The sequence below is a fragment of the Balaenoptera borealis genome (genome assembly GCF_965194805.1).
Source record: "Balaenoptera borealis genome assembly, chromosome: 1".
Classification (NCBI taxonomy): Eukaryota; Metazoa; Chordata; class Mammalia; order Artiodactyla; family Balaenopteridae; genus Balaenoptera; species Balaenoptera borealis.
The window spans coordinates 128,052,322-128,067,729 of NC_138860.1; the positions used below are offsets into that span (position 1 = coordinate 128,052,322).

General features: G+C 40.9%; 1 protein-coding gene across 2 annotated transcripts in view; it reads right to left on the reverse strand.

Moving 5' to 3' along the window:
- Nucleotides 1-15,408, reverse strand: part of ST6GALNAC3 (ST6 N-acetylgalactosaminide alpha-2,6-sialyltransferase 3) — a 553,138-nt gene that overhangs the window by 306,022 nt on the left and 231,708 nt on the right. For both annotated transcript variants that reach the window (XM_082355784.1, XM_082355783.1), the window contains one exon: nucleotides 8,410-8,604. In XM_082355784.1, the coding sequence (XP_082211910.1) occupies nucleotides 8,410-8,604 (195 nt within the window). The remainder of the gene's footprint in view (nucleotides 1-8,409; nucleotides 8,605-15,408) is intronic.

The following is a 15,408-nucleotide window of genomic DNA, read 5'->3' on the forward strand; positions in this document are numbered from 1 at the left end:
AATGCCCTCTAGGTGGTATTGTTCCAGCATACTTGTAATCGAACCAAACCTATCTCTTTCTCTTCCTTAGTGAACCCCAATCTTAATTTTTCTTTAAAGTGGAGTTCATTGCTGAGCCTTAGCACATTGTCTGGAACTGAACAAGGACTTATTCAATATTTGGTGGCTGAACTGCTACTTGATGAATGGTTTTGTGCTGGTCACTCCATCAGGCTATTAGCTGGAACTTGAGAAAAGATGAACAAAAACCCTTACCATTAGGGCCCCAGTTCTATTATCTTTTTCAACTTTCAAGTCAGGGTGGTCTTTGTGGGTACTCTGTTTTGTTTTTCTTTGCTTGTCACAAATGAGGTAATTTGATATTTGAATTTCTAATAGGCCCCTTTCAAGAGTGTTAACATGACAACTGGCAAATGAGCATTTTTCTATCTAAGGTTGGATAATGAATAAAATTCCCTTATATCTTCCTGGGGAACCAATTACTACGTTGAAAACCATGATAATACCAGATCTTTCATCAATAACAGATGTGATTTGTAAAGTAAAAATCAATCTGTTTTGACTGATGATGCCTCATAGCAATAAGGAAGATTTCATCTGAATAATCATCATAAAACTATATGATTAATCAGTTGAGTAAGACTAGAAATTCTATAAGTAATGAGTCTTATCGGGTCATTTTCTGGCTATATAACCTTGGGAAATTGTGACCTTCACATTCCTACCTCAAAAGGACAAGCTAATTTCCTAAACATATGTCCTTGAGCAGGGAGATATATAGGGCGCATCTCTACAGACACCTGAGCCAATGGATGGACTGACAGATATGTCTCCTCATACTCGGCCTCACAGCAGGTTTGAAGCATGGATTTGGAAAGAAAGCTCCTCACATCCTCCAGGCAGCACCTTGTTTAAAGATGAGTTTCAGAATGTTTGGTTGCTGTTGCTGTCAAATAACTATAATATGTAATGTGTATATATATATATCAGCTAGGACTCTTGTGGTTGCAGATGACCAAAACATAATCAAAATCTGCAGACATGAAGGAGAGCTATTTACTGGCTTCTACACTCAAACCACAGAGGTGGGTAGGCTGACTTCAAGGATGGCTGGTCTCAGCCCTAGAGTACTGTCCAGGCCCTTGCTTGAGCTCTGCAACTGGTTTCTGCTTCTCTCAACGTCTTGGTCTCATTCTCTCCAGGGAACACAGCCACTGACACCCAGAGAATCATATCTCCACAGCTCTACCACTAAAAAGAAAAGAGGGCCTTTCTCACAGCATTACACAGAAAAACAATAAACTCTGGTAAGGGTTCAGAATGGCTCATCTCAGGCCATGTGTCCACCCCTTGACCCGTCACGAGATTGGTCAATCACTGGCCTGAATTTTCTGCTCACCCCTGTAGTCAGAAGGGAAGGGATTGTTTCTGTAATAAAGGGACAGTGGCGAGCAATAAAAGGCACTATATATACTTAACCAGATAATTATATTTATTAACCATTTTATGATATAATATAGTGTATATGTATATAGTCTCTGTACGTTTGTATTTAAGAGAGTGTAAATTGTCCTGTGAGCATGGGTGCGTGTATATATTGCATGCATGTATGTGCATATGGATCTATTTTCTGTATATTTTACACAGTGGTTCATGAATATGGATGGATACATACATTGTACATATGCATTACTGTTTTGCAAGTAAGAGTGTAGTTTTTCCTTTTCCAGGGATCCCATTCACATCCCCAGATCATAATTACCCAGTGAATGCATCCTCTATCTTCTATCCCCTAGAGTAAGTTGCATTCCAGGCAGATTGCCCTACTTATTGCCCCCACAGGTGTCTGATTTCTTTCCCTGGAAAGTCGGAGGATCACGCAGGCCTATGGTGGTGCCTCAGGGGCCCCTTGAACATGGGGTGCCATGTCCCTGTCAGGGGTCCACAAAATGAAGCCTTATTAGAAGTGACCTCATATACAATTTTCGTGGCATCAGGATCAAGATAAGAGCACTCCAAGACCGGGTAACCAACCAAACAGTATGGGGAACAGGAAGATAAAAACTAAGGGTAATGGAACCAGAGAGAGGTGAAAAATGAATCAACAGAGCGTGAGGCAGTGGTGATTCCTAGTGCAGACATTAGTTTACTATGGCTAAGTGTAGTGCTCTTGGCCTACTGGGAGTGGTCGGAGCTGAAGAAAAATGGACAGTGCAAAACTTTCGCTCTTCTCTTCAACTCTACTTTCCCTTCTCTCTCTATCCCATCAAATCCTTACGCTATGCACATGGCTCACCTTCCCCACAAAAGAATTATAACCCACAGCAATGTCCGTCCCTCTCATTTGGCAGTGGAGCTTAGACTGCCTTGAGATCTGGCCACCGTTTGGGAGCTGCTCTTTCACAACCAGACTGTGAAACATAATCTTGTCTCCACTCAATAAACATATTCCCTGAGGCTTAGGAAAAAGATAAATTATCTTCAAAATGACCAAACCAATATGCCCATGCCAAAGAAGTAACCTTTGCTACATGTTAATTTAGTTGTTTCCTTTCCTAATACAAGCCAATAGTTGAAAGTTATTTTGTTTTACGATTACACAAATGGAATGTTCAGATTTTAGTTAACAATTAAATTGATCAGTTTTAAACTTTTGGAACATATATTTGCATATAATTGCTCTCAATATACTTATGTAAAATCCAAAGCCTATATTCCCAAATACAGAAAACCTATTCATGTCAGCTTTAGTTACATGTGCACATTTATTTGAATGTGTGCACTGTGTGCTTTTACTGCCAAGAAAGTCAGCTCTGTTTCTTAATTGTTGTTGTAACTACAATTCGGGAAATGCTATTGCAACATCAATATGTTATGCACGTCTTTAATTAGGCTAGTGCAGCCTGTCTGTCACAGCAACTGATCCTAAGTATTCTTATTTAGTCTACTTGAAGCTTTAAAATGTTCTCTTTTTAAAAGAGACATATTTCGGCCTCATTAAATTGTTAAGCAGACCAATATAAGCCCTACAACTTGATTGCTATGTTCTAGAAATCCTGTGCTTCTTCACTTAGCACATCTTTAGCACCATCTGAAAGACCACTCTGCCCCAAATACCTGAAATCCTCTGCAGCTCTAATGTGTTAGGGCTCTCTTATCAGATCTGAGGGAGACATCTGTCACCCCCCTGATCACCAGGAAGATCTGGCTGTGGCATCCTATTGATCTCCAGAGCTTGATTCTCTTATCTAGTCGTTAATGCAAACAAGTTGCAGGTTGCTTGCTCTGAGCAATGTCTCACACCAGGTCACCACAAAAAAGATAACACAATGACTGATTCCATGGTTGGGAAATTACAGATAGAATCTAGCCTAAAGTTAATTTCCTTCTCTTTCCTCAAAATCTGACATGATCTCAACAGGGAGAAACAATCATTACCTGGAACCAAGCCCTGTGGTACTTTGGTCTTTTATACCTTTTTTCTGCCACAATTAATTTAAAATGAATCATTAAAACTTGCATTAAGGAGAAAGCAGAGTTCCCAGGATACTGCCAAGCACAGATGTTTTTTTTTTTTTTGAAACACATATAGATGTTATATGCTTTTTACCATGTCCAAGGTCAAAGGATAATACAGTAACTGCCATAAAGCTATAGGTGGAGTCTCTCAAATTCAGTCCTGTTAAAATGGAAGGTTGCATTATTAATCAGTAGTGACATGAAAGGGCAAGTATGAACAGCTAGCAGGTCAGGGATTAAAGCGGGGGTGGGACACAGGGGAAGTATAGGACCTATTGCAAAATCTAAATCTTTCCCGGTCCCAGTGTCAGCATGGCGCTACCTCCTGGTGGTGGTCAGCTCAAACATAAGTACTGATGAGGAATTCTGGGTTCTGTGGCCAGCAGGGGCTTTCAGCATGTCAGCACTCACCGAGTTAGTTGGCACTCATTTTGTTTCCCTGCTTCTCAAGACTTCTCCTCCCCCAAATATAAGAACTTTAGCCTATACTGGTTAGGAAAGGGAAGGGGGACAGGGCAAAAAATAGGAGCCAATCACTAACTGCATTATATTTAGACTGTCATTATTGTGGTGGGATGGGTATTTTAATTTTTTCAATTTAACTCTTCTAGATTAGTCCTCATAGTTTTCACTGCATATTCCTTTTTATGGATCTGGACCAGAAAAAAAATACTCCAACCATATGAAATATAACTAAGTCCATCTATTTCTCTCTCCTGTGTTCTTCGTACATTTACTTCTTGTACTTCCTTTGGGAGCAGATCATTCAAAAACTAGGTGAATTGATAAAATGAAGCCGAGCTTGAACTGAGTATAATTTACTATATAGGAGGCCTTCACAACAGACTGTCACAGATTCATGAGATTGCTTATACTTCCGCTTCTGCCAAGCCAAAGGGACCGGAACTCATCTCATTTCTGGTTTTTTTTTTTTATTTTATTTTATTTTTTTTAATTTTTCACTTACTATTTCTTTTTTTTTTAACATCTTTATTGGAGTATAATTGCTTTACCATGGTGTGTTTTTAAAGATAGCAAGATAATCAAATTTTGCTCCCAAGCAACTCAGCTCTCCAGTGTCCGCGAAATCTTCGACCTAATCCTGCCACTCCCACGCCCCATCTTTTTTTAGACAGTAGTGGAGAGACATTCTTTCTTGTAAACATTTCTGCTCATAAAATTTTTGTCTAGTGGCTGCAATGTCTGATCCAGCTAAAGCATTGGGCCATAAAACCATCATCAACAATGATCATGTTTGCAGAGGCTCTAAGTCTGGAAATCATTGCTGGCATGTCTACGTGTTTAAAAAAATTCTTGGACTTCTGGTGGTTTCTAGAAAGCATGTGCTTTCTTCTGAGAAATTTCTGAAAAAACCTCAAGGACCAAGATTTTCAAATAAATAGATCATCTTGGTTACCACTTGACTCAGCTCAGCCATAGCTATTGACCCTTCTCCGGATTAGAATAGAGTGAATAGGCACACAGGAGTGTGTAGTTATCTTTGAAGCAAAATTTGGGGGCCACTATTATAGCTATTTGCCCCAGAACATCAAATCCACCACTTATCATTTTTGCTATATTACTTTGGCTCTTGAAGATTTTTCGTTCTGAGTCTAATAGTCTAATGCAATTATCTCTGGCAAGGCCTGCGCTTGAAGCCATTATTTGGTGAGGACTAATGCACAGAGCATTTGGGCTAAGAGTAGAGCACAGACATGGGGGTGGGAAGGGTAGAATTTTGAGAAGGAAAGATGAAATCAACAAGGGTCACCAAAATTTGTTTTCCTCCCAATTTAGCCTAGAACAATCTGAGTGTGGAGGAAAATCTGTCATTCTTCTGGAGTGTTACACATTGTTTTTCAACTTCCATGCAAAATTTTCTGCTTATTACCTGTACTAATGTTACAGCATGGGGCCTCCCTTTCTATCATGCATAGACTAGAGGAATAAGTTAGCTGGATATCTGCTAGTTTTTACATAAAATGAAATTGCCTATTTCAAATATTTTAATTTATTTTAGATAGGTTACTAATCCATTGCTTTTTTTAGTTAAATATTTCTTGCTGTTAAAGTAGATGAAAACGCTTTGTGTGATTCCAGTCAATAAATATCCTACATGGTCTCAGAACGTATTTTTAATTCTTTATTATAAAATAGACATAGAGAAAAGTGCATACAACATGAATGCATATTTAATAAATATTCAGAATGTGAACCCCCATGTAACTTCCAGCTGGATCAACAGATAGGATGTTGCTGATATCTCAGAAACTCACACTAATCACAAACCACACATTTCTCTCAGAGGTAACTGCTCTTCTCACTTACGTGATATTTAATTCCCTTGCTCTTTTTTTTTCCTTTTTAGTTTTACCTCCTATACATTTCCCTAAACAACATCGTTTAGTTTTGCCTCTTCCTGTGATCTATAAATTGAATCACACTGTTTGTATTCTCTCATTTTTTGCATCTTTTGCTCAAAATTATGTTTGTCTAAGATTCATACGTATTATCACCTATGGCTGCAATTTCCTCATTTCCAATGATGTGTGGTATTCCAGTGTATGTAGCACAATTTTAACCATTCTCCTACTGAGAGACATGTGGTTGCTTCCAGGTTCTAGCTGTTACGAATAATGCTGCTACACGTGTCATCCACGCCTCCCACTGCATGTGCTCATGCATGTCTCTAGTGAATATACGGATGACTGGAAATGCTGGGACGTAGGGTATGCAGATCTTCAGCTTTAATCGATAATGGGAAGCTGTTTTTTCCAAAGTGCTTGTTCCCCCTGCTAGTACATGAGTTCCTATTGTTCCCCATCATCACCAACACTTGGTATTGTTGGATTCTTGATTTTTTGCCAATCTGATATTTAGTGTACATTTACCTCCTTGTGCTATTTTTCTTCCTTCTCATTGTGGTTTTAATTTGCAAAACTCTGATTTCTAATGAGATTGGGAACTCCTCCATATGTTTACTGCCCTGAATCCAGATCCCTTAAAATTTAAAGTCTGGTACTCTAGACTTTGGTATTTTGGTGTTGTTCACACTGAGCATTTCATGTCATAACTGGTAAGTACTGGGACAGCAAAAGAAACTCATTCATTGAATATCAATTTGGAACTGGGCACCTTATGCACTTTGTCCTATTTAATCCTCATGATAACTTGCTAGTTGACCTTGTTTTTGTAAGTGTGAGAACTGGCACTCAAATCATGCCTGTGTGCCTCTGTAGTCTAAAAACTCTTTCCAGTAATCATGTTCCCTCTCAAGAAATTACCTCCACATGGTCAAAATAATGATCAATATCCCGTAGTAAAGTCATTGTATTAAAAACTATACCAAAAGAATTTCAAAGGTGGCTGGTTAATATGTCTAATTAAATAACTGCAGTCCTAGGTCAGTTTTCCCCTTAACACTCCAAAATCCAGTCTATTAACATTTAAACAAATGAAAGGTTCTTTGATATTTGGTGGGATTTCCCTCATGAAAGTAATTCGTGAGACAATTCAGGCACATGTTTCATTTTCTACCCATGACAGGCACTTGTGAAATGATTAACACAATCCAGTAGAGTTATAGAATATTAAATGACAGCCAGAAATAAAAGTAGCAAAAGACAAGAGTGAGACAAACTATTCTCTAAGAGATACATTTTTATATAGGTAATCAATTTATTAGGACACTCAACAAATTCAAGCAATAGACACTATTAAAAAAATTAATTCAAAGCCAATTAAAGGAGAAGCATCAAGGCTCCTAAAAATTTATGTTATTAATGGTGCCTTTTTTTTTAACTATAAAGGTCTAATAAAAAGCTTGTAAATCCTGCAGATATAGAAACAATTTTCAAAGAATCAAATTAACCAGAAGCAATGACTCAGGCATGAAATTGCCTACAAAATGGTCTGGACCAAGCCAGTTTTCAACATCCCTCCCTGATGGTAAGAATAACTCTTGGGATGGGAGTAGCATTCTGTGGGTAACTCTCCTCTCTCGTATCTTTGCAAAAATGACCTTTCAATGGGATCTGATCCAAAACTCTTCCCAGTGATGTAGACACACTAATGACTTGTACCTTTGTCACCAACAACTTCCAACAGGCTTGGACTTGGCATCGATGAATATTAACCTCACATTCATCCCACTCCATTGAAACAAATGGTAAAAACAGTTTTATTAATCACTTCTATACACTTCATACATTTTGTGAGGTCCATTTTATTTCTACTTCACTCCATGACACAAATCCTTGCTTGCAAAAGTGCTGGCACAGTGTGTACTTTCTACTTGTCCATATACCTCCATCCTCTTCTGTACCATCAACTGGCTACAAAGATTTAGAGGTTCAGTGATTATAGGATTTGAATGATTTTAACCCCTTTAAATTTGGAAACTCTTTAAATCCCATTATCTCTGCAGCCACTGAGAATTTTTAAATCAGCTTGGCCTTTTCTAGCTCCAGGTCTAAGGATTACAGAGTTTTAAAGAGTATAAATGCTTCTCTGCAGTTCTACAAAGAGCTGTCCCCAACCAGCTGACCTCCAGGAAATAAAGCCAGCCAGTTCTCCAGCTGGTAACTGCTGATCAGAGTTTCTAAATGGAAAGATATGTATGTTATGCCACAAACCACCAGGAAAACATGTAATTGCTTCCTCAACTCCACATGAAGTCAGTGAATCAGAAGATTTGATGTAGGAGGGGCAGCAGATTTTAGACGTGTGTCAGTAAATGTCTAAGAAGGGGAAAACAGAAAATGTCAGGGACCCAAAGAAGCTCGCTGGGGCAGAGAGTAATGAGTTCATTGACTGCAAGCCACCTTGCTCCTAAAGAAAAGCTGTTACCATGGATACCCTCAAACCCTATGTAACCCTCTGAGGTCTTACCTCTTGCGTCCTCACATTTATGTATCCATAGTGAGTTCGAAGGGGCCGCCTGTATGTATAGGAGAATGGTATCCATTTTGCACCAGGTTGTCCGAAGCAGTTTAGTAGCAATGGAAAATTCACTTCATTCACAAGGCGCACAACCAGCAGGAAGAGGAAGGCTGCTATGAAGCTCACTGCAATCACAGACTTTCTCTACAAAACAGTCAAAAAAAAAAGAGAAGAAGAATGAATGACTTTCAGTCAAAAGCAGTCTCTGAGAGGTGCTTCCTCTCCCTTTCTCTTTCAAAGGGATCAAAGGACTTTTTGTCACTTAGGATATTTCACTTGGAGACAGAAAATAACCATTTGGTGACCAGGTTGCCCTAGTGTGCTGAGCCTCTGAGAACAAACAGCAGATTTCTTGGATTATCTTTCCATCCCATCCCAATCCCTCCCTACCTTCCTATCTTCCTTGGTGACTCCTATTCAGTTTTCAAAACCCAAATCAGACATTCCCAACTACAGGAAGCCTTTCCTAACTGCTCATTTCCCTCCCCACCATCAGCCCCAACCTATCTACCCCAAAAGAGGTAAGACGTACCCACCACTCCAATACTTTGAAGGCACTTCTACTGTTGTGCATTTTTCATGGTGTAATTCCTTATGTGACTTTTCCTGCATGTAATTTTGAGTTCCTGGAGAACTGGGATGTACTGTGCCATACTGCTCTGAGTATCCTAGGTCCTTAACACAGTACCTTACATACTGTAGGCACCCAACACACTCCTGAGTGAATGAATAAATGGATTTTTCACATTCTTATAGACCCAGTCCCCTTACAAATCATATTCCGCTTCTTTATCTAGCACCCTCTACAGGAAGGAAACTTTGTGCTGTAGGATATGCAAAAGATTCAAAAAGCTAACGATAAGAGTCGGAAAAAAATCCACGTCAAGCAGCATAAAAACATCCCCTAAACACGCTGTCATCAAACCAGAGTAGGAGCAACTGCATCTGACTGCCATGGGGAAAGGAGAGATGTGTTTGTGACTGAGCTTGATAAAATTCATGCATTTTAATCAATAGAGATGTGTGAGCACAGCTTTCTAGGAAGAGGGAACAGAGTAAGGAGGCAAGAAAACATGAAGTTATTCATAGCCACATAGCACTTTGTTTTACTGGGACACAGAGAAAAAGAAAAAGCTGAAAATACAAACGATAACTGTATGGACTGTCTCAGATACCAAGCTGAGAAGTCTCTACTGAATTTGTTAGTTGATGGAAAGCCGAAGGAGATTTTTGTCTGTTTAATTTTTGAAATGTGACTGTTTTAATCAAACGCCAGTGTGTAAGGTGCTTTGGAGCAGGGAGAAACCAAAGATAGGCAGCAACTAGTTAGGAGAGCATTCCAATTGGCTAGGACAGAGGTAATGAGGGATGGAAATGAGAGCAGTGGCAGGGAGTGTAAAAAGGTGAGAAAAGACATGAGAAACTCAATTTAGGTGGAAGACAGAGAACTTGGCTACTGATTGGATAGAAGTGGAAGATGGAAAATTCAGAGATGCCTGAGATTTTGAGTGCAGGTAACTGCAGTACTACTCATATCAGGAGAAACCAGGGTGGTAAGGGCAGAATTGATTTAAGAGAGCAAGAAGACGAAGCTCTTGGCTTTCTAAGTCTTACTTTTCAAGGACTGATGGGTCATCGGGACAGAGCCATCAAGGGGTCAGGCAGAAAGTCAAGTCTAGAGCAAGAAGAAAGAGCAGAGCTGAGGGCAGATGTCAGGAACAGCTCTGCCTTGTCTCCGGGGTGAAGATGTAACCAAAAGCGGGGGTCCGGCTGCTTGCTGCTCAAAAGCCAGTACTAAAGAGGCAAGGTTGATGGAAAGGAAAGTTTGCTTTATTTTGGACGCCAGCACCGGGGGGGAGGGTGGACGTCTGCCCAAAGGCTGAGTGCCCCCGGCGCTGACAACCAGTGGGCAAGAGCTTTTAAAGATGGAGGGGGCGGGGCTACATGCAGAAACAGCACAGTCAGCTCTGACAGTCATCTTGCAATTAGTCATGTGGCGGTCTGACCAGCATCATCTTGATTGTGTTAGGGACAGTTAGTCTGGAGTTCCAGGGTCAGTTGGTTCCTATTTCTTTGAAGTCAGTTCTCAGAATTGTGGCAGCTTATGTCATGGCTACAGTCTTGTCATCACATAGTTAACTTCTTCCACCTGGTGGGGATTTCAGTATCTACAAGACAGCTCACAGGATACGGCTCAGAATGGTATCCATAGCCCTTGAGGAGGAACTAAAGGTCCTTGACTAGGCTTACTGACTAAACTATTATTATTTAGTCTTGCTGGACTGTTTTCCTTTGGTTCTGCATTTTCTCACTTCTCTGATTAAACTTATTCTCTGGCTAAGGTTTTTCCACAGACAAAAGGCAGGCGGAGGACATGGGGTGAGGAAGGACCACAGGGTCCTGCTCTGTTTCAAAGACACAGTGAAGTATTCCTTCCTGAAGTTGGGCTTCGCCCCTGATTCTTCTTCAAACTTAAGGGAAACTAAGTAACTTTCTGGGAATGGGTGCTGTTGTGTTTTTAGCTCGCCACTTCCTGGTGGAATCGGCTTCCTTTTACTCATCACAGAATGCCCCAAAGGAGAAAAGAAACCCAAAGGTGGCCCCTGTATCCTCCCCGGTCAGTCTCCATCAGGGAAGCAGAGCAAGGCCACAAAGTCAGACACCCAAAAGAAGTCTTTGCTCTTGCTCAGCTCCCGTGATATGTAAAAGCCCATCCATCCCCCTGTCTAGCCAGCCCAATTTTCCAATCACCTGAAAGTCCCTTGAGTTCTGCCTCCTCAAAACCCCTCATCTCACCACTACCACAGCCTTACCTCATTTAACTTTCTAATCATGAAAACCTGTTTTAATTTGCTCCTCTGTGGAATCACTATGTCCACAACATCGCAATGTGTCAAGGTAACAGCTTAAATGAGGTGACGGATCTTACAAGTTGAAAGGGACACAGACCAGAACAGATGGCTAAATAAAAGCAAAAGGGCCAGTCACCCATTAAGTAAACTGGTAAGAACCTTTTTTACGGGTAGATTGTTGCAAAACAGCAGCTTGCTTTGAAGGAGACCCAGATGGGATTTGTGCCTTTGTCTATTCCAGAGCCCAGCGTGGCTCTCTGCTTCTCTCAGCTGCCACATTGCGTTGCACGGCCGAGGGTTTGGGGAGAAAAGCATGGAGGGCCTTTCTGAATTCACTGATCTCACATAGCAACACATACATAATGCATCCATGAGAGGAAAATAAATCAGCCATTTTGACAGAAACTTCAAAATGGAATTAAATCACACTCGTAAAAGCCCGCTCCCCAAGTAATCTGTGTCTGCCTCCCATGTTCTGTCAAAGGGAACCAAGTAATGAGCAGAGAGCAGATGAGGGGAGCAAACGGGGAGTGGAAGCCAGACACTGACTCCTCTGTGCTGAACCTGGATCACAGTCTGCAGTGGGCAGATGGGCTCTTTACACAGCTCCGGCTTCCAGCCCCATTTCTGTTGCATTGTCTGAACCCGATTCTTTGCCTTTCTTTATATTTCCATATTCTTGTTTAACATGAACACATTCCCATAGTGCTGATATAAAACCACCCTGAGGGGCTTCCCTGGTGGCGCAGTGGTTGAGAACCTGCCTGCCAATGCAGGGGACACGGGTTCGAGCCCTGGTCTGGGAAGATCCCACATGCCACGGAGCAACTGGGCCCGTGAGCCACAATTACTGAGCCTGCGCGTCTGGAGCCTGTGCTCCGCAACAAGAGAGGCCGCCATGGTGAGAGGCCCGCGCACCGCGATGAAGAGTGGTCCCCACTTGCCGCAACTAGAGAAAGCCCTCGCACAGAAACGAAGACTCAACACAGTCATAAATAAATAAATAAAAGAACGTGAATTTCAAAAAAAAAAAAAAAAAACCACCCTGAAATTTCACTAGAAGAGGTCTAATGTCAAGCACATTCTGGACACAAGTACATTCTTCTAGTAGTCACTTCTGCCAGATCATGACCGTGAGCTTCAACAACTACAATGAAAACCATGGATGAGGCTACTCACAATCTACAGACACCAGAATGCAGTGAGAATGTGTGTGTGTCTCTGTGTAGGGACATGGGAGTTGGGGAAGTAACAAAATACCAATATCCATGATATATGTGAATATATTCACTCCTTCAAGTTGCAACTGCTCATTGAGTCCACATTCTGTGTAGACTTGGCAAGGTGCTGAAAAACAGAAATAAAACCATAAAAGACAGACAGACAGACCATGCTTCCAAAGAGTCACAATTCAGTGCACCTGGCAAGTAAACAGAAAACTATAATACCACAGATCAAATGGGGTGATGGAGGTATGCACAGGGCACTGTGGCAGTCCAGAGGAAGAGTGGGGAGAGCCGTGCATGGGACAATTCAAAGAATGCTTGTCTGAGCAGGTGATGGTCAAATGCAGTCCTGAAGAACAAGAAGGAGTTAGGCAAGTGGAGATGGGAAGGCCATGCCAGGCGGAGGGAACAGCACAGACAAAGGCACAGGAGTTTTTGAAAGGCCTTAATTTGGTCAGAAACGTGCAAGTCATTTGATAAGTAGTGGGAGATGTGCTGAGAAATGGACAGGTTCAAATCATAACAAAGAATAATATGCCAAATGCGTTAAGTCAGATGCATTTATCTGTCCCATCTACCTTACATTAGGATAATGAACAGATAAATACATCAAAGTGCTGTTTTATAACTCTAAAATATTCTTCACTTTCCAATCAAATGTATCAATCACTTCATTTTATTCCAAACTGCCATTGAACACACCACACCTTGTTTCCAGTTGTTTGAATTAAGTTTATCCCATCAGTTGCTTGTTCTTTTAACTGTTTTGAGTCTATCAACAGTCAGCAAATTAGACTCTACTTGTTTACACATGTGTTCTACGTCTAACGATTTGTTTATGGACGTGATCACTGCTGCCTTTATTGAGGTAATCAGAGCATCCCCTAGATTCAACAACCAACAATTAGGTAAGAGAAAGCAACAGTAAGTACTTCTCAAGTTTATAAGGCATAAGATTCAGTTCAACAAACTTTTCGTACTGCAGAAAACGGACATAAATTTAATAAGTCATTGCCCTAAGGTCAGACATGTGAACATTAAATGATATAATGGGTGGAAAAAGCAGAGCACAGTTCCAGGCACACAGTGAGCACTCAAAAATGGAAGGTGTCACTATTATGATATAACCACTAATTGTGAGGTCCTTGGTGGACATTAGCCAGTGGTGAGCATTGGCCAGCCCGTGGGAACAATGATAAGAACTGAGAGATATCTTTTTCTTAAATATTCCAAGCAGCTGCAAACACTTGAACTATTCAGTAGAACTCATCCACACAAGCTCTGAAAGAATGTCACTGTGCCCAAACAGATCTGATGAATTGCTTTAGGGAAAGCTTTCTCCTTCTTTTGGGCAAGTCTGAAGGGGCCTTTAACAGCTGAGACATTTAGAATTTAATCCCCTCTGTGCTGCAAAAATATGCATCAAAAATGTGGCATTCCAGTTGCTCGCTCTTTAGAGTAGGATATCAGACTTTATAGCAGAAATACCTATTTCAAAATAAAACCCACAGAGAATTCATGATTTAGGGAGAAAACAATTGCAGAGATTTGGACCTAGCAATTTTGCAACCTTTATTAACATTTTTATGTTTTTATTCTTTTTACCACAGACTTTAACCACAGAATAAATTCTTTAACTTTTAGGTTAGTCGGTTGCTAGATTTTTGGTTTCTTTTTCGTAAATGATAAACAACAGTACAAAGGCGTATTTTTCTACTTAAATCGTATTATTTAATGACTGAATTAGTTGCTTACATGGTAAAATGGTGCACTTTTGTCCATATGCTGTCATTTACTCAATAATAAATATGAAAGCACAGTGTCAACTGTATTATTTATACCATTACTCAGTAACCTCACACATTGATAGGACCCTACTCATTGCTTATTTGTGACCTGATCAAATATAATTTCTTTTCCCATATAAAAAGTTGTGCCACTGGCCAAGCTCCAAATCTGGTTCTCCCTGAATACAACAAAGCTTCATCCCATTTGTACAAAGATGAATTAGCAAAGCTCAGAGTATATACATAAAACTCTTCATTTGTTTCACTTTGTTTATTGAATCAACAAACTGGATCCTGCTTGCTAAACTATGGTGAACTCTGGGGGAAATCTCACTCATTTGTTGGGGGGATAAGAAAAGGAGGGTAAAAAAAGGTGGACAATCCTAGATTGGTGGAGTCCACACAGGAGCTTACCAAGGGCAGCCTTAGGCAGCATAGCTGGTAATAGAATCTTAGAGGTCATCAAGAAGAGATTAGTGGGGTTTCCCTGGTGGTGCAGTGGTTGAGAATCTGCCTGCCAATGCAGGGGACACGGGTTCGAGCCCTGGTCTGGGAAGATCCCACATGCCGCGGAGCGACTGGGCCCGTGAGCCACAACTACTGAGCCTGCGCGACTGGAGCCTGTGCTCCGCAACAAGAGAGGCCGCGATAGTGAGAGGCCCGCGCACCGCCATGAAGACTGGTCCCCACTTGCCGCAGCTAGAGAAAGCCCTCGCACAGAAACGAAGACCCAACACAGCCATAAATAAATAAATAAATTTAAAAAAAAAAAGAAGAGAGTAGTGAATGTCAAAAACAAGGTCAACATGGGAGACTGAGCAGCATTTCAGAATCCAGGAGGCTGATGAAGAAAATGTGATAAGTAAAAGCAATACACTTTGAGAGTAGGCTTTGAAGAAGGCAGAGGAAGTGAAGCTAGAGAGGCAGGAAGGGATCTGGTTATAGGAAGTTATATATCATGCCAGAGTCTGGACTTTTCTGCAGAATACAAAGAAGGGGTCTAAGCGTGGGATAGAGAGGGTCAGACCTGATCAAGGAAAGCTCACTCTGGAGGTGGTGTAATCAGTGAATGGCGAGGCGGGA